The following is a 19,014-nucleotide window of genomic DNA, read 5'->3' on the forward strand; positions in this document are numbered from 1 at the left end:
AGGCAAGTAGTGGCAGGGAAACTGAGGTAGAGAAACATTGAAGGCTAAATGAAGAGTTGGAGTATTAAAGCTCTGCTCAGTCATGTATCTGCCTACCAAAAGGGTCATTAATCCATGCCCCAGTAAAGCTATAACTTAAACATCCCATCTGTGCATAGGAAACCAAAGCGCACATGCACACAAACAACCTTGCTTTTAGTCCAGGAGTGTGGTCACCCTCACATACAAACATAAATGGCTCCAGCAAACAAGATGCAATCTAAATGTCAATCAAATACACTTTATTGAGCGGTTACCAATGGGCACAAAGGCATATTTTATTTGGCTGTGTTAGGGCTATGCGTACTAATCAATCAAATAATATAATCTTGTCATGTAAAGCAATAACACACACACACTTCTAGATCCCAGTGTGCCCCTATGAAGATCATATCAGTGAGACTGTGGCACCTAGTCAAGGCCTTGTGGTTGCCTCAGTTCAGGGACAGAGCACTTTCTGGCCTAGGTTATAGACACCTAGGTTAGGACAAGAGGATTCAAATAACTTTTTGCATAAATTACGAATTCTAAACAAAGCTTTTCTAGTTAGCAACAGCGCTGTTTCCATGAATCCGTCTATTTTCAAAATCTTGAGCACGTGAATACAACACGTCATAACCTTTGTCATAACCTGGTCAGGGACACTAGGCTAAAGGAGGGAGATAGACAGAGGCTCCACACCTGAACCCTCCCTAGCATGACACTGATCAGAGGTTGCAGTCTCAACCTTTGCACAGCCCAGCCAAAAGCCTGGATCCTTCTACCACTGTGATTCTAGCCTAGTGCTTAGTGTTATTCCCCCACGGTGATTGTTATTGATCATTACTGTGGCAGGTTTAGCGGCTCTTTATTGGAATGCACTTAATGTAAGTCACTCTGGACAAGACAGCGTTTGCTAAATTACTCAAATGTAGGCTACAGTAAAGCAATGTAATGTAATGGAAGTGAGGCTAGCAGGAGGCAGCGGAAGGAATAAGAACCAATGGCCCAGTAAATGGGAATTATTTTGCAGCTATGGGAATGATTTTGCAGCTATGGGAATGATTTTGCAGCTATGGGAATGATTTTGCAGCTATGGGAATGATTTTGCAGCTATGGGAATGATTTTGCAGCTATGGGAATGATTTTGCAGCTATGGGAATGATTTTGCAGCTATGGGAATGATTTTGCAGCTAGCATAACAGGGAGAAGTGATGCTTCCCCTTCATCACGATATTTCAAAACCATCGCATAGACGGACTTTGCTCAATACCTTGCATAGCAGAAGGTCATGGCTGATCTCTTTTTGATTAAATGGATTTCTTTGATTAAATGGATTTTCTATTAAATTACGGTGGCCTTTCGCCAAATAATGGCTTTCTGATCCCATAGGATGTCAAAGGGGCTTCTGTCTTCCTTGCATTATTCTTAATTTATGTTTGTATTCTTACATTTTATTATTTATTATTGTCGTTACAATGTCGAGAAGGAATCTGAAAGTAAGTATTTTGTTGGCCAGTACATACCATGTGTATCCTGTACATACGACTAATAAAACTTGAAACAGTAAACAATACAAGGTTGGTGTAACGATTCTCGTTGGTGGAAGGAGAGGAGGACCAAAATGCAGCGTGGTAAGAGTTGGTCATATTTTAATTGAAAACCTGAACACTACACAAAATAACAACAAAGAGAAAACGAAACAGTTCTGCCAGGTGAACAGACACTAAACAGAAATTAAACACCCACAACCAAAATGGGGAAAACAGGCTACCTAAGTATGATTCTCAATCAGAGACAATGAACGACACATCTCTGATTGAGAACCATACTAGGCCAAACACATAGAAATATAACAACATAGAAAAAAGAACATAGACTACCCACCCCAACTCACACCCTGACCAACCTAACACAAAGACATAAAAAAAGGAACTAAGGTCAGAATGTGACAGTTGGCAAGCAATGAACACTACTATTTTTGATATATGACTTGCTTTGTTATTAATCATCTACTTAGCTACCCTGTGCTAAAGTAATAAAATCACATTTGTCACATGCGCCGAGTACAACAGGTTTAGACCTTACCGTGAAATTCTTACTTACAAGCCCTTGACCAACAATGCAGTTAAGAAAATAGAGTTAAGAAAATATTTACTAAATAAGCTAAAGTAAAAAACTAAAAAACAATAATGAGGCTATATACAGGGGGCACCGGTACCAAGTCAATGTGCGGCGGTACAGGTTAGTCGAGGTAATTTGTAACATATCAATCACTCAAGAAAACTATGAGATGGTTACTAGACAAAACAAAAGAGACAGAAATGAAACAGAAAGTTATTCAATGCATACAACTACCCAATTGGGAAAACTATGAAAATGAGTTTCGGGATTGCACAACATATTCTGTTTACATTTCTAGAAAGGTCCTTAAATCCCTTGACGAAACATAAAATAAAGTGTTTGATTCTGAAAAATGTAACCTAGACATACCATGCCCTCAAAACTATGGTGCAAGGCAACAGAGCATGTTTTATAGATAAGAGCAGTAGTCTAGCGGATTACTGACAAATAATCTTAATACAACCATTACAGTACATTAACATGGGATTGACATGGGGGAATATAAATGGTCGCCACAGTGATGGGATACCACATCTGGACCAGAATGGTCTGTGAGGGAGAAACAGACAGATTTTCAAAACACAATTTGATTGGAGAGGTTGATTTTGTTCAGAGAAGACTTCTAAGACCTTTTCAATGGGGTGTGTCTGTGCCACTGCTGCTGGCAGGGAAGCAGAAATGGTAGGGGCATGGATATCAAAGCTGAGAAGCACAGTCGGTACATCAATGTACTTGAATACTTCTTGATAAAATATTTTGTTGTGAAAGCACAACAAAATGACAATGAAGGACACTTAAAGGGGAAATTAAGAAAATTACCTCAATATACACTGCTCAAAAAAATAAAGGGAACACTAAAATAACACATCCTAGATCTGAATGAATGAAATATTCTTATTAAATACTTTTTTCTTTACATAGTTCAATGTGCTGACAACAAAATCACACAAAAATTATCAATGGAAGTAAAATTTATCAACCCATGGACGTCTGGATTTGGAGTCACACTCATAATTAAAGTGGAAAACCACACTACAGGCTGATCTAACTTTGATGTAATGTTCTTAAAACAAGTCAAAAATGTGGCTCAGTAGTGTGTGTGGCCTCCACGTGCCTGTATGACCTCCCTACAATGCCTGGGCATGCTCCTGATGAGGTAGCGGATGGTCTCCTGAGGGATCTCCTCCCAGACCTGGACTAAAGCATCCCAGAGCGAGACATGATGTCCCAGATGTGCTCAATTGCTCAATTGGATTCAGGTCTGGGGAACGGGCGGGCCAGTCCATAGCATCAATGCCTTCCTCTTGCAGGAACTGATGACACACTCCAGCCACATGAGGTCTAGCATTGTCTTGCATTAGGAGGAACCCAGGGCCAACTGCACCAGCATATGGTCTCACAAGGGGTCTGAGGATCTCATCTCGGTACCTAATGGCAGTCAGGCTACCTCTGGCGAGCACATGGAGGGCTGTGCGGCCCCCCAAAGAAATGCCACCTCACACCATGACTGACCCACCGCCAAACCGGTCATGCTGGAGGATGTTGCAGGCAACAGAACGTTCTCCACGGCGTCTCCAGACTGTCACGTCTGTCACATGTGCTCAGTGTGAACCTGCTTTCATCTGTAAAGAGCACAGGGCGCCAGTGGCGAATTTGCCAATGTTGGTGTTCTCTGGCAAATGCCAAACGTCCTGCACGGTGTTGGGCTGTAGACACAACCCCCAACTGTGGATGTCAGGCCCTCATACCACCCTCATGGAGTCTGTTTCTGACCGTTTGAGCAGACACGTGCACATTTGTGGCCTGCTGGAGGTCATTTTGCAGGGCTCTGGCAGTGCTCCTCCTGCTCCTCCTTGCACAAAGGCGGAGGTAGCGGTCCTGCTGCTGGGTTGTTGCCCTCCTACGGCCTCCTCCATGTCTCCTGATGTACTGGCCTGTCTCCTGGTAGCTCCTCCATGCTCTGGACACTACGCTGACAGACACAGCAAACCTTCTTGCCACATCTCGCATTGATGTGCCATCCTGGATGAGCTGCACTACCTGAGCCACTTGTGTGGGTTGTAGACTCCGTCTCATGCTACCACTAGAGTGAAAGCACCACCAGCATTCAAAAGTGACCAAAACATCAGCCAGGAAGCATAGGAACTGAGAAGTGGTCTGTGGTCCCCACCTGCAGAACCACTCCTTTATTGGGGGTGTCTTGCTAATTGCCTATAATTTCCACCTGTTGTCTATTCCATTTGCACAACAGCATGTGAAATTTATTGTCAATCAGTGTTGCTTCCTAATTGGACAGTTTGATTTCACAGAAGTGTGATTGACTTGGAGTTACATTGTGTTGTTTAAGTGTTCCCTTTATTTTTTGAGCATTGTAGTTGGTGAGCCAGAAGAAATCTGGGTCTGTGTTTTACACTGTGAAGACGACGTTCCGCTAGCGGAACCCCTCAACAACATTCCGCTGAAAAGGAAGCGTGCGAAATTCTAAAATATTTTTTTGAAATATGTAACTTTCACACATTAACAAGTCCAATACAGCAAATGAAAGACAAGCATCTTGTTAATCTACCCATCATGCCCAATTTAAAAAATGCTTTACAGCGAAAACACAACATATGATTATGTTAGGTCATAGCCAAGTCAAAAAAACACACAGCCATTTTTCCAGCCAAAGATAGGAGTCACAAAAAGCAGAAATATAGATGAAATTAATCACTAACCTTTGATTAGCTTCATCAGATGACACAGATAGGACATCATGCTACACAATACATGTATGTTTTGTTCGATAATGTGCATATTTATATCCAAAAATCTCAGTTTACATTGGCGCGTTACATGCATTAATGTTTTGATTCCAAAACATTCAGTGATTTTGCAGAAATACATTGATAAAAGATACAAGGGTTATTCACAGAATTAAAGATAGACTTCTCCTTACTGCAACCGCTGTGTCATATATTTTTTTTAAATTAATGGAAAAAGCATAATCTGAGAACGGCGCTCAGAGCCCAAAACAGCCAGAGAAATATCTGCCATTTTGGAGACAACAGAAGTTAGAAATAACACCATGAATATTCACTTACCTTTGATGATCTTCATCAGAAGGCACTCCCAGGAATCCCAGTTCGACAATAAATGACTGATTTGTTCCATAAAGTCCATCATTTATGTCCAAATAGCTACTTATTGTTAGTGTGTTCAGCCCACTAAATCATCTTTATGAAGCGCAAGCACTTCATCCAAACAAAAACTTGAAAAGTTCCGTTACAGTCCTTTAGAAACATGTCAAACGATGTATGTAATCAATCGTTTGGATGTTTTTAACATAAAACATCAATAATGTTCCAACCGGAGAATTCCTATGTCTGAAGAAAAGCACTGGAACGAGAGGTAACTCTGTCGGGAGCGCATCATGAGACCAAGGCACTCTGCCAGACCACTGACTCAAAGAGGTTTCATGAGCCCCTCCTTTATTGTAGAATTATCATTCAAGTTTCTAAAGACGGTTGACATGTAGTGGAAGCCGTAGGAAGTGCAACTTGACTCCATAGACACTGTGTATTTGGTAGGGCAAGCTTTGAAAAACTACAAACCTCAGATGTCCCACTTCCTGGTTGGATTATTCTCAGGTTTTCATCTGCCATATGAGTTATGTTATACTCACAGACATCATTCAAACAGTTTTAGAAACTTCAGAGTGTTTTCTATCCAATACCAATAATAATATGCATATATTAGCATCTGGGCCAGAGTAGAAGGCAGTTCACTCTGGTCACGCTATTCATCCAAAAGTGAAAATGTTGCCCCCTATCCCAAAAAGGTTTTAAGACCTTAGCTTGAAAAACAAAAAGCGGCAATAGCAAGGTAAGTTGTCACACGGGTAAGTTGTCAAACTGTTCGTACCTCCAACACAAGAGGCGCTATCTCAAAAATCAAATAGCTACATGATCTATGGTCAACTTCCTGTTCATATGTGGTCAAGGTCACTTTAATCTGAGGTGAGCACAAGTTTCTTATTTTTCCCCTTCAAAAGTAGAAAATTGGCACTTTAGATTTTATGCAATAAAACTTTGTGAGGTATGAATGTTCAAAATCAGAATTTTGCACTGAGTAGAGGAGACAATAATGTATTTTGATACTTTAACTGCAGTGCTATGTTGAGCTAACCTTGAGATTTAGCCAACATTAGCACACATGTCAGTTTGGGGCAAATTGTCTCAATGACCTTGGGGCAAGTCTTCACATGTGACAACTTGCCCCAGTATACATAGACATATAGAACATGCTCAAGAAACAGCTCTGATAATAGTATTAAATGTTACAGTAAATGGATTATTATATATCCACACACATACACAACTCCATACAGTGTCATGAATTTAGTGTGGGGTTATGAATTGCATTGTGGCAACAAGGATAGTAGACAGGGAGGTGGGCGTAATAAGCCGGTAATGAATATGTAATTGCAATGAGGACATGTGTTTTTGAAGGAAAGAAGAAAGGAAGGACAGAAAGAAAGAGGGAAAGGAAACAAAGATGGTTAGAAATGATAAAAGAAAGAATGGCAGCCCACCACCTGGCATAATGTCAAAGGCAGTGAGGCAGGTGAAGTTGCAGAACAAATCAATCAGGAGTACAGCAAATGATTTTGACAAATGACCGTACTCTGACTCGGTATTGTCAAAAGGTTGCCAGGGAGGAAGTCAGACAGCCATGCCCCCTCAAATCAAATCAAATTTTATTTGTCACATACACATGGTTAGCAGATGTTAATGCGAGTGTAGCGAAATGCTTGTGCTTCTAGTTCCGACAATGCAGTAATAACGAACAAGTAATCTAACTAACAATTCCAAAAAAACTACTGTCTTATACACAGTGTAAGGGGATAAAGAATATGTACATAAGGATATATGAATGAGTGATGGTACAGAGCAGCATAGGCAAGATACAGTAGATGATATCGAGTACAGTATGTACATATGAGATGAGTATGTAAACCAAGTGGCATAGTTAAAGTGGCTAGTGATACATGTATTACATAAGGATGCAGTCAATGATATAGAGTACAGTATCTACGTATGCATATGAGATGAATAATGTAGGGTAAGTAACATTATATAAGGTAGCATTGTTTAAAGTGGCTAGTGATATATTTACATCATTTCCCATCAATTCCCATTATTAATGTGGCTGGAGTAGAGTCAGTGTCATTGACAGTGTGTTGGCAGTAGCCACTCAATGTTAGTGGTGGCTGTTTAACAGTCTGATGGCCTTGACATATAAGCTGTTTTTCAGTCTCTCGGTCCCAGCTTTGATGCACCTGTACTGACCTCGCCTTCTGGATGACAGCGGGGTGAACAGGCAGTGGCTCGGGTGGTTGATGTCCTTGATGATCTAGTAACACATCATCACTCGCCTATGGCTCCAAAAGCATCAAAATGGACCTCTTTTTATAAAGGTCATTTCTCTGAATTCTGGAAATATGGGCTATATTCAGATGTAACTTCCATTACTTGTAGGCTACATAAATTATGTGGATTATTATAGAATTTGAGTGAATATGCCTAAATTGCTCAGAACAAAACAGTCAGAGAACATTGCAGATATAAATTGACTAAATGGACTATATTCCAATTCTATGTGAATGGTTCTTAGAGTTATGTCGTTCTGAAGGATCCCTTGTGTGATTCCCAGACAAAGTCAACATGGCTGCTGGCTAAACACAATCTAAGGGCAAATAGGTATGTAACTCACTGAAGACATAATGTTATATAATGTGAAGCAGGGACTGTTTTCAAGACTGAGTTGTACTCCTGTGTAGTCAAGTGTACAGTCAGATTCAAATGCCCTGATGAATTATCATTTGCCTGACATTTTTGTTGTTGTTAATAAGGACATCTTTGTGTGAATATTATGATGAAAACATGAACCAGATTTTCCTTGTATTTTTCTGTTAATATGATGTTCCCTTGCTGTGTGATAGCCATTCCTAGCCACCCCACTGGAGGTTGAGCAATTTCTCATCAAATTAGCCAGCCGAGGCAGATACAAGAGAGCTGGACTGTAAACTAACTGTAGGCAAGATGATGGTGAGCAAGCGAGGCTTCCTGTGTCTGCTATAGAGATGACAATTCCAGTAGAGATAAGTCAAAACCAGGCTGACAGTGTGGCTAATTTGACAAAATCTCTTCTCACACCACCCCTCCTCCTCCCGTTTTACTCTTGCTCACAAACATCCCTCTCTTCTCCTTTCCCTTTTCTCCCCCTCTCTCCGTCTGCCTGATTTGCTTTGTCCTAGCGATTAGAAAACTGTTAGATCCGATTGGCCTAATATTCTCATCACAGTAAATCAAAAAGAAGTGAGCAGGAAGAATAGAAGATCTCATGCATAGTTTATCCATTTAGTAGGATGTGATTTTTTTCGTAAGCTGACTGTTTCTGAAAGGGCTGCCTGCCATGAATTTGTTGAGCCAGCAAACTCTACAGGCTTACCAGGAACAATAAAACTATGGTTAATACAATGATTGAGCATGATGCGATGATGTTGACTGATAATGATTTAAATAATCACTTTTCTACGGCGTACCGGTGCCATCTCAACATACATATATATACAAAAGTATGTGGACACCCATTCATGTTAGTGGATTCGGCTATTTCAGCCACACCCGTTGCTGACAGGTGGTTGGCTATACTGGCTAACTTCTACGATTTTAAAGATATACGGTGAGTTTCAAACGATGTCAAGCATTGGTAGAAAAGTCTGATTCATTAGGCAAGGATGATACTGTATGTGGTTGTCTCACTCAGCTATCTAAGATGAACGCACTAATTGTAAATCATTCTGGATAAGACCGTCTGCTAAATGACTAAAATTTTAAATTTAAAAGACACTAGTAATTACCAGTTGGAGGGGCATTCAAGTGGAATTTTTCCAGTCATATGTGATAAATACCAGCTTCCCACTTGTCTATGAATGCAGCTTTACACTGCCACAGAATGTGACCACACAGAGATGGAGATTTCAGAGCAGAGATTCCTGTTTTTTTTCCTTCTGGCCACTCCCTGTTTTTTTTCCGGGTTCAATGAAAGTCAATGAACAAAGCAATGAACTATATAAACACTAGATGACAAATAGGGGGTGATGTGTTGAAGCCACCGTGCTTCCATCTTGGCACTCCCCCAACAGTGTAAAAAAAAATATTTAAAACTATTTTATATTCGTTTTTGACGAATTTATGCATACTTCTTAATTACATTATGTGCGATAAACATTATGATTAAACATTTTAAAATATATAAAATCATTTTCCTTACAGTATACATTTTAGAGATTACAAATGATACTGTCCCTACTACTTGAAAAAATACTTCAATACATGTCATTTTGTTCTAGAAACATTTAATTGAAATACTGTAGAATTCCATTAATTCTTATATTCTTATAACTTGAAAGCGACTTCATCAAAAACTGCATGACTTTTGATCACATGATTTTTGTGAAGTTCATGAAGTTGACATACGGTGCTTTCAAGACCACTGGGAAGGTTAAATCATGTCAACAGTGATCTTCAGCTTGGAAAGTTGGAGCTCTAAAAAGTTTGAGTTTCTGACTTGGAATTCCAAGTTGGATGGCCGTTCAAAAAATGTTTTTTCAGTGTTCCTAGATGTCTTGAATGCACTGATGTTGGAAGTCAGAGATTTCCCAGTTCCCAGTTGTTTTAAACCCGGTAGTGGTTGCAAGTCGGACGTTTTTGCAAAACCATATTGCAAAAGTGATCGGCTTGATTCGCTGCCACTGAAAAGGCGTAGTCACTCAGTTACACAGGAGGATGCAAAGGTGAGGAAGGCTTATAATAATGACCAGAACGGAGCAAATGGAATGGCATCAACCACATGGAAACCATTTGTTTGATGCAATTGATGCCATTCCACTAACTCTGCTCGAGCCATTACCACGAGCAAGTCTCCCCAATTAAGGCAGCACCACCCTCTTATGCTCAGTTGTACAAGTTTCATTTCAGCACTGTACTGATTATCACTTGGTGGAAAGTTTCACTTTCTTAGAAAGCATTGACTGAAGGGAAATGATGGTGCTGATGTACGTTTTGGATTGTAGGCCTAGTGGCTAACCCAGTCTAAAGTTCCTGATCACCACTCTAGCACAGGTGGGATTAAAAATGTTCATAAACCTCATAAACATGTTGCAAAATAAATGTCGCATAGAGTTGAAGTCGGAAGTTTACTTTGTGCATGACAATTGTTTACAGACAGATTATTAGGTGTACCTGTGGATGTATTTCAAGGCGTACCTTCAAACACAGTGCCTCTTTGCTTGACATCATGGGGAAATCAAAAGAAATCAGCCAAGACATCAGCATTTTTTTTTTGACCTCCACAAGTCTGGTTCATCCTTGTGAGCAATTTCCAAACTCCTGAAGGTACCACGTTCATCTGTACAAACAATAGTACGCAAGTATAAACACCATGGGACCACGCAGCCATCATACTGCTCAGGAAGGAGATACGTTCTGTCTGCTAGAGATGAACGTAATTTGGTGCAAAAAGTGGAAATCAACCCCAGTACAACAGCAAAGGTCCTTGTGAAGAGGCTGGAGTAAACAGGTACAAAAATATCTATATCCACAGTAAAACGAGTCCTATATCGACATAACCATAACCACTCAGCAATGAAGAAGCCACTGCTCCAAAACTGCCATAAAAAAAGCCAGACTATGGTTTGCAACTGCACATGGGGACAAAGATTGTACTTGTTGGAGAAATGTCCTCTGGTGGGATGAAACAGAAATAGAACTGTTTGGCCATAATGACCATCGTTATGTTTGGAGGAAAAAGGGGGAGGCTTGCAAGCCAAAGAACACCATCCCAACCATGAAGCACGGGGGTGGCAGCATCATGTTGTGGGGGTGCTTTGCTGCAGGAGGGACTGGTGCACTTCACAAAGTAGATGGCATCATGAGGAATTGACAATTATGTGGATATATTGAATCAACATCTCAAGACATCAGTCAGGAAGTTAAAGCTTGGTCGCAAATAGGTCTTCCAAATGGACAATGACCCCAAGCATACTTCCAAAGTTGTGGCAAATGGCTTAAGGACAACAAAGTCAAGGTATTTGAGTGGCCATCACAATGCCCTGACCTCATCACAAAGCCCTGAAAAAGCATTTGCGAGCAAGGAGGCCTACTGTACAAACCTGACTCAGTTACACCAGCTCTGTCAGGAGGAATTGGCCAAAATTCACCCAACTAATTGTGGGAATCTTGTGGAAGGCTACCCGAAACGTTTGACCCAAGTTAAACAATTTAAAGGCAATGCTACCAAATACTAATTTAGTGTATGTAAACTTCTGACCCTCTGGGAATGTGATTAAATAAATAAAAGCTAACATAAATAATTCTCTCCACTATTATTCTGACATTTCACATTCTTAAAATAAAGTGGTGATCCTAACTGACCTAAGACAGGGAATTTTAACTAGGATTAAATGTCAGGAATTGTGAAAAACTGCATTTAAATGTATTTGGCTGAGGTGTATGTAAACGTCCGACTTCAACTGTACATGCTATTCAGTCATTGCATCCAAACTGCTCGTGTGCTTCTGCGTAGTCAGGCGCTAAAATAGAACTTGGTTCTATTTGTGATGCTTAACGCACTCCCATCTCCTCATTGGTTTTTAGGAGCATACACCCACGTGAGTGATTGAACGATAATCTGAGGTCCACACTCAAGTCCAGGTTGTGGTGGTAATGCACCGGATAGTGCCTGCATCTGATGGTCAGTCTCTAGTGCAGGCAATATCAGGCAAGAAAATTATTAAAATGTATGCTCACTCCGTTGTGTGTCACGAGTAATACAACAACAGATCTTTACCGGTGTGGTCATATAGCCACAGTACCTCAAACCGAACAACAATGCATCCATTGGCAGGGCAATTCAAGCAAAGCCAATATCCTGTGATAATGTATTGGGCCTATAGTTTACTGCACAAACCTCATTGCTACAGTACTGTTTTTAATTGGTTAATGTTGCATAGGCTTACGTTTTTTAAGTCATGTTAAAAATAAGTCTGAGCGGTAGATCTCGGCTTGCATAGACTTTACATAGACCGGTGTGGCATAAACAATCAGAGTTGCAGTAGGCCTATATGCAAATAGACCATTGCCATATATGGACCTGTGCCATTTACTTCGAACTGGACTGTGTTTCCAGCATTAGAGGTTGTGAGTAGATGCGCTTGTTTTGAGATCAAAACGAGAGCTGCATGTAGCCACTTGTAGGAAGCAGTGATTGCTTCCTACAAGAACAAGAGCACAAAACATATACATTTCTAGACATCTTTGAAAAGCCAGTCAGGTGAAGAGTTTTTTTTGTCTTAAAGGGGCAGTGTTGTATTTTGAGACAGGCTTGAATAAGCAAAGTAGCCAATAGGCAGAGGGTAGCATAAGTTGTCTGTTTCTCTGTAATAATGGTATGGGAATCATAAATCATTTAATTTTGCAAAATGGTTTCTTGCATCAAACAACATAACATTTTTAGTCACCTCCTTGTCTGAAGGACAAGGTTGATATCAAGCCCTGCATGTTTTTTCCCCCTAAAGTCTCATGGAGTGTAGGCCTACATTGAACACCACACACTGGCTGCTACTGTAGGCTGAATGATAGAACAGCTATTTCCATGTTACAATGTTATGGGATGCATTTTCTCCATTGCTTGTGATGGTAAGGCCACTCTGGTAGGGCTACATTATGATCAATTAGCCACAATAGCCTACATGGCCACTGTTAAAACTGTAACTTAAAGTGTTTACAGCCTCAGTGTTCACATTAAACACACGCTGGAAGTTGAACAGAATTTTCATAACGTTCACGTTTGCACTAGAAATGAAATTTGCTCAGTGCCACAAAAAAGTCACAGGCATCTTCTTCAAGTGTTATTAAGGGGCAAGGAGACGCAAACCGCTGTGCTCCTTAGCCCCTTGCTGGTGGACTCAGCCCAAAATATCAAATCAAATCAATTTATAAAGCCCTTCTTACATCAGCTGATATCTCAAAGTGCTGTGCAGAAACCCAGCCTAAAACCCCAAACAGCAAGCAATGCAGGTGGATTACAACCAAATACAAATAATAGTAATTAAAATCATTTAAATAATAGTGGATTACAATCAAATACAGTCATTGATTACAACAATAGCTAAACCATGTTTTATAAATACAATATGATTCTATAACCTTTATGGGCAGCCAGAACTATAGTGTACAAAAATAAACATTCATACTTGGATACGTTTCTGTGCGTTTTCTAAACATCACAAATTATAAACCTACAATGGTCTATGCCATCTCAATCTAATCTCAAAATGAGATGGCAACATCTACAGTAGATACAAAGATATGACAAAGTAGTCATAAGGTTGCCTAACACTAAATGCAATTAGAAATGAATTAATCCCTACAGATTTGTGTATTGTTTTTATACATGGTTAGAGGACACATCAACTCATTGCAAGGTTTTTCTTACATTTTTACTATTTTCTACATTGTATAATAATAGTGAAGACATCAAAACCATGAAATAACACATATGGAATCATGTAGTAACCAAAAATGTGCATAATAATGTAAAATATTATATCTTTGAGATTCTTCAAAGTAGCCACCATTTGCCTTGACTACATCTTTGCACAATCTTGGCATTCTCTTAACCAGCTTCATGGGGTAGACACCTAGAATACATTTAAATTAACAGGTGTGCCTTGTTACAAGTTAATTCCTTCTTCATGCATTTGAGTCAATCAGTTGTGTTGTGACAAGGTAAGGGTTGTATACAGAAGTTGCCCATATTATGGCAAGATAGCCCAAGTCCATATTATGGCAAGAACAGCTCAAATAAGCAAAGAGAAACAACAGTCCATCATTACTTTAAGGCATGAAGGTCAGTCAAAACCTGAACATTTCTAGAACTTTGAAAGTTTCTTCAAGTGCAGTCGCAAAAACCATCAAGCGCTATGATGAAACTGGCTCTCATTGTAACGATCTGGGTGTAGTGGGTGCGAAGTCAGGCACAGGAAGCAGAGAGTTCAGGGCAGTGCTATTTAATGCACAAACGGCGAACATAAGCCACCCCACGAAAACACAGGGCGCACACAAAAACAAATGCCCCAAACACGGGGACTAAAACAGTCCAGCAAAAAAAACACGAACAGGAAAACACGTTAACCTCTAACGTGCACACTAGTCACACAAACAATCCCGCACAAAGAGCAGGTGGGCCGGCTGGCTAATAAAGCCCAACTAATCACCAAATAAACAACAGGTGTAACCAATAAACAGACAAGGAGGGGGAGGAAAGAATCAGTGGCAGCTAGTAGGCCGGTGACGACGACCACCGAGTGCCACCCGAACGGGAAGGGGAGCCACCTTCGGTAGGAGTCGTGACACTCATGAGGATCGCCATAGAGGATACGTTCATAACATGCTGACCAGACCGGACACGTCGCGTGCGCGAGGGTTGCAAAATAAATTTAGAAATCCATGTTATTCAATTATTGCACCCACACTGCTTGCGCGCGCCAACGAGCGTCTGCGTTGCCAAGGGCTAAAATAGAAGTCATTCCTATTTCTGACTCAGATCGTGCTGCAAGTCCTGCCTCTCCCATGTCCTCATTGATTTATAGAAGCAGGTACCCACGTGCCATCTCCTCATTGGTTATACCCACGTGGGTGATTGAAAGTCGAACTGTTTTGACAGTCGTCGTGGTAATACTATGAAAGTTTAGATGCCAATCACCATATAAGTTCAAAGATGAAAAAATCGGGAAGGAGGAGAGATGACTAGAAACGATTCGGTTGACCGTTTTATGTGTGGATTAATTATCGGAGTAGAGGACCTTGTGCATTTCAAGTAAAATAACAACTCAATGTTTATATCCCAGGACAAATTAGCTAGCATGTGCAAGCTAGCTAAATAGGACAAATTAGCTAGCATGTGCAAGCTAGCTAGCTAAATTGCCATACATGTTTAATGCTTTTCGACCTATCCCCAAATGAATGTAATTGGTTCAGAGTTTGTTTTGATATTTTAACCTGCGTGTCGTGATCGCGTTTGGTGTGGGGGGGACAAAATAAATGTATGCACGATGGCGCACGCGCACAGACATTTTGGGTTCCGTGTTAGAGTTACCAGCCTCAGAAATTGCAGCCCAAATAAATGCTTCACAGAGTTCAAGTACCAGACACATCTCAACATCAACTGTTCAGAGGAGACTACGTGAATCAGGCCTTCATGGTCGAATTGCTGCAAAGAAACCACTACTAAAGGACACCAATGAGAAGAAGAGACTTGCTTGGGCCAAAGAAACACAAGCAATTGACATTAGACCTGTGGAAATCTGTCCTTTGGTCTGATGAGTCCAAATTTGAGATTTTTGGTTCCAAACACTGTGTCTTTGTGAGATGCAGAGTAGGTGAACGGATGATCTCAGCATGTGTGGTTCCCACGGTGAAGCATAGAGGAGGTGTGATGGTGTGGGGGTGCATTGCTGGTGACACTGTCTGTGATTTACGGTAAAAAGCCCCAGAAGCCTTGGCCATAAGGGTAAATTGTTGGCACTGTCTTTGGAGGGATGGGACGCGGCCATAAGGCTGCACTTTATTTTATTTATTTTTTATTAAGTAGGCTATATAGACCCACACCCTCTCTAAACAGAAATTATAGCTATCCTGTGTTAGATTGGAATTATCTCAGGACCAGCCAAGGAAAGAGGCTCCAGGACAGATATTATGCTGTCAGTATTGATGATTGATGCATTAATTCTGATGCATAAAAAAAATCGATATAATAATTCTGATGCATAACCTATTACCTAGACTACATAGTTAATTATTAATAAGAAGGGACAAGTCTAGGCTATATAAGGCCTAGGCTACCATACAACATTGGCACTATCATAAACAAAAAACATTTAATTAATAGTCAATGAAATCATGCACTTCTAGCCTGACTATTGCACGTGTTAGGGATAAATGGATAACGTGGATAAATGATATTGGCGGATTTCAATCTGAATACAGAAATAATGATGTTGAAATAGGCTTATTTGGTGAAATCTCCGTTGGAGATGCATCTCCGAGTCTCAGATCATCAGGTGGATGGAGTGAATCGGTTGCCGCAGCAACAGCGTCAACTGCACCCCCACCCCCCGCTATAATTTGCTTTCTGATTCAGAACGACGGTAAATTCCCGGTACTTTCCAGTGGTATCTTCCTAATCCGCGCGATGCTTAGCAGGAAGCGGCCATCGATAGTTTTCTATTGACAAATCGCATCAGGAAAATAAGTGAAAGTCGATGGTTGTCCGTTCTTTCTATCTTTCATCCGACACCTTCCCGTTCTCATAGATAGCATCCTAGCAAATCCCCGACGGTTACTGGAGAGTTAAAACGCTGAAAACGCGTAGCCTAAGCAACTACAATTTTCTTTCGTTCGAATTCAGTCACTTTTTGTGCGAACAGTTTGAGCTACTCTCGTTCAACATCAGTCGCGCGCTTTCGTAATTCCTCTCCTCAACTGACATTTCCTGTTTTAAATATAGTTTATCTGGATTTTTTTCTACTTTTTTCCCCCACTGGCGTTGCCAACGCAACACAGATAGCCTGTCTCTGAACGCAGTCGTTTTTCGAAAAAACCTCCTGTGGCACTGAGACACATTGGTCTACGCTTTCTCCCCCGTCTAGATAGTCTCCACCCAAGACCAACAATATGTTGGACCCATCTTCCAGTGAAGAGGAAGCGGATGAGATAGTGGAAGAAGAAGGCAAAGAGGTGATGGCACCAAAGACCGGGGGAGCACGGGTGTCACCCAGCCGGACCACCGACAGTTCTGGTGGGCTCCAGCCCTCGAGCCGGGGAAGCAGCGCTTGTGCGTCCAACCCCAGCCCCTCGGCGGCCAGCGAGAAGGAGAAAGATGATCTGGAAAAGATGCAGAGGGAGGAGGAAGAGCGAAAGAAGAGGCTCCAGCTCTATGTCTTTGTGATGCGCTGCATTGCTTATCCTTTTAATGCCAAGCAACCCACCGACATGGCAAGACGACAACAGAAGGTAAGACCACTGTTAAACTCACAACATATATATATATATATATATATATATATATATATCTATGAAATATGCCTGTCCTCAGGCTTTGGAATGGTACATAAGTCATTATTAGAACTGAGCCAACCACACACATGCACAATTCCAACGCTCATCTGATGCTGCTGGTGTTGGAAAGACAGTAGATCCAGGAAAGGCATATTTCAATACAGTAAAACTAGTCAGTGACCAGTTGCTCTGTCACATAGTTTCCTCAAAGGGAAAACCTGTAATTGCTCCATACTATTAAATGAATGATATATAGGCATTCCCATTGATTCTTGAAGAGTATAACTTATAAATTACTTTAGCTGTCTAATCCCATCAGAATTCAAAATATAAGCTTGTTTTATTCCTATCTTTGTAAACACTGTAAATGTAAACAAACACTGTATATCCTCAAAACATGGTTAAAACTATACATTTGATCTAATGTTTGGTCAGTCCTTTCCTCCATAGTTCTGTTTTTGAATTTGAGAGGGGTTACATTTCTCCAGCCCCATCCCTTAGCTGTTTACGAAATGAGTGGTGAGGTGGCTGCTTTGTTGTTGTTTCTGTGCCCAGCTCCAAGAGACATTACAGTCACACCATTAACAAGACTAATGTATGTACACTGTAAAGTGGTTATCGTGACTTTTACAGTAGCAAGTAAAGTTCTGTATTTCATATTACAGCACACCAACTTTAATATATATTTTAACCAGGCAAGTCAGTTAAGAACAAATTCTTATTTACAATGACGGCCTACCCCAGCCAAACCCAGACGAAGCTGGGCCAATTGTGCACTGCCCTATGGGACTCCCAATCATGGCCAGATGTGATATCGCCTGGATTCAAACCAGGGACTGTTGTGATGCCTCTTTGACTGAGATGCAGTGCCTTAGACCGCTGCACCAGATGGGAGCCCACTCGGGAGCCCAATATAAATAGCGTATTAAAGTAAGTACTGTGTAATGACACAGTAAAAAGCCATAAAACATACTGTATTATACTGTAAAAAAGTAAATTCCACCGTAATCGGAATTAATTAATTATTGAATGAATGAATGAATGGATGAATTATTTACATTTGTTGAAGGGAGGGGATTCACAGTATTTTACTGTAACTACAAGGGATTGGTGCAAGCAGGTTGGCTGGTAAGTAAAGTGTTTAGAAACATTAGAGCATATTAATGAATATTTTGTGTTTTATATCACTTGCACTTCTAAAGGCCTTAAAGGCTTCCAAACTGGCAGTGACTACACAACATAACAGACCAAAAGGACATAGAAAAATGCTCAACCATTTAAGGTTCAGGACTTGCTGCTACTCCAATCTTTCCCCTAAACATGTTTAATTGGTGGGGCATTATAACCACATAGGAGTTAAATTGGTACAGCATTCTCACTCACGGGTGCAACAAATATAGCCTCTTACAAGGCACTCCTCAAAGTATGTTAATGAGACAGAAACAACAATACCATGCCCTCACTAGTAGTCAAAATATTTTTTCGCTCCAAAAATACAGTACAGTACTGTATTCTGGGCCAGCAGGTAGCCTAGTGGTTAGAGCATTGGACTAGTAACTGAAAGGTTGCCAGATCAAATCCCCAAGCTGACAAGGTAAAAATCTGTAATTCTGCCCCTGAACAAGGCAGTTAACCCACTGTTCCTAGGCCAACATTGAAAATCACAATTTGTTCTTAGCTGACTTGCCTGGTAAAATAAAAAATATTC

The 19,014-nt window shown here is 40.7% G+C and overlaps 1 protein-coding gene across 12 annotated transcripts in view; it reads left to right on the forward strand.

The window, feature by feature from the left end:
- Positions 1-16,334: 16,334 nt before the first annotated feature.
- The window catches only part of LOC112255258 (calcium-dependent secretion activator 1), a 180,363-nt gene continuing 177,683 nt past the window's right edge, over positions 16,335-19,014 (forward strand). For 3 of the 12 annotated variants that reach the window (XM_042324359.1, XM_042324356.1, XM_042324358.1), the window contains exon 1: positions 16,340-17,261. In XM_042324359.1, the coding sequence (XP_042180293.1) occupies positions 16,923-17,261 (339 nt within the window). In that variant the 5' untranslated portion in view covers positions 16,340-16,922. Of the gene's footprint in view, positions 17,262-19,014 lie in introns of all 12 variants that reach the window. The other 9 variants (XM_042324361.1, XM_042324363.1, XM_042324355.1 and 6 more) reach the window with 8 other exon arrangements.

The sequence above is a fragment of the Oncorhynchus tshawytscha genome, linkage group LG07, assembly GCF_018296145.1.
Source record: "Oncorhynchus tshawytscha isolate Ot180627B linkage group LG07, Otsh_v2.0, whole genome shotgun sequence".
Lineage (NCBI taxonomy): Eukaryota > Metazoa > Chordata > Actinopteri > Salmoniformes > Salmonidae > Oncorhynchus > Oncorhynchus tshawytscha.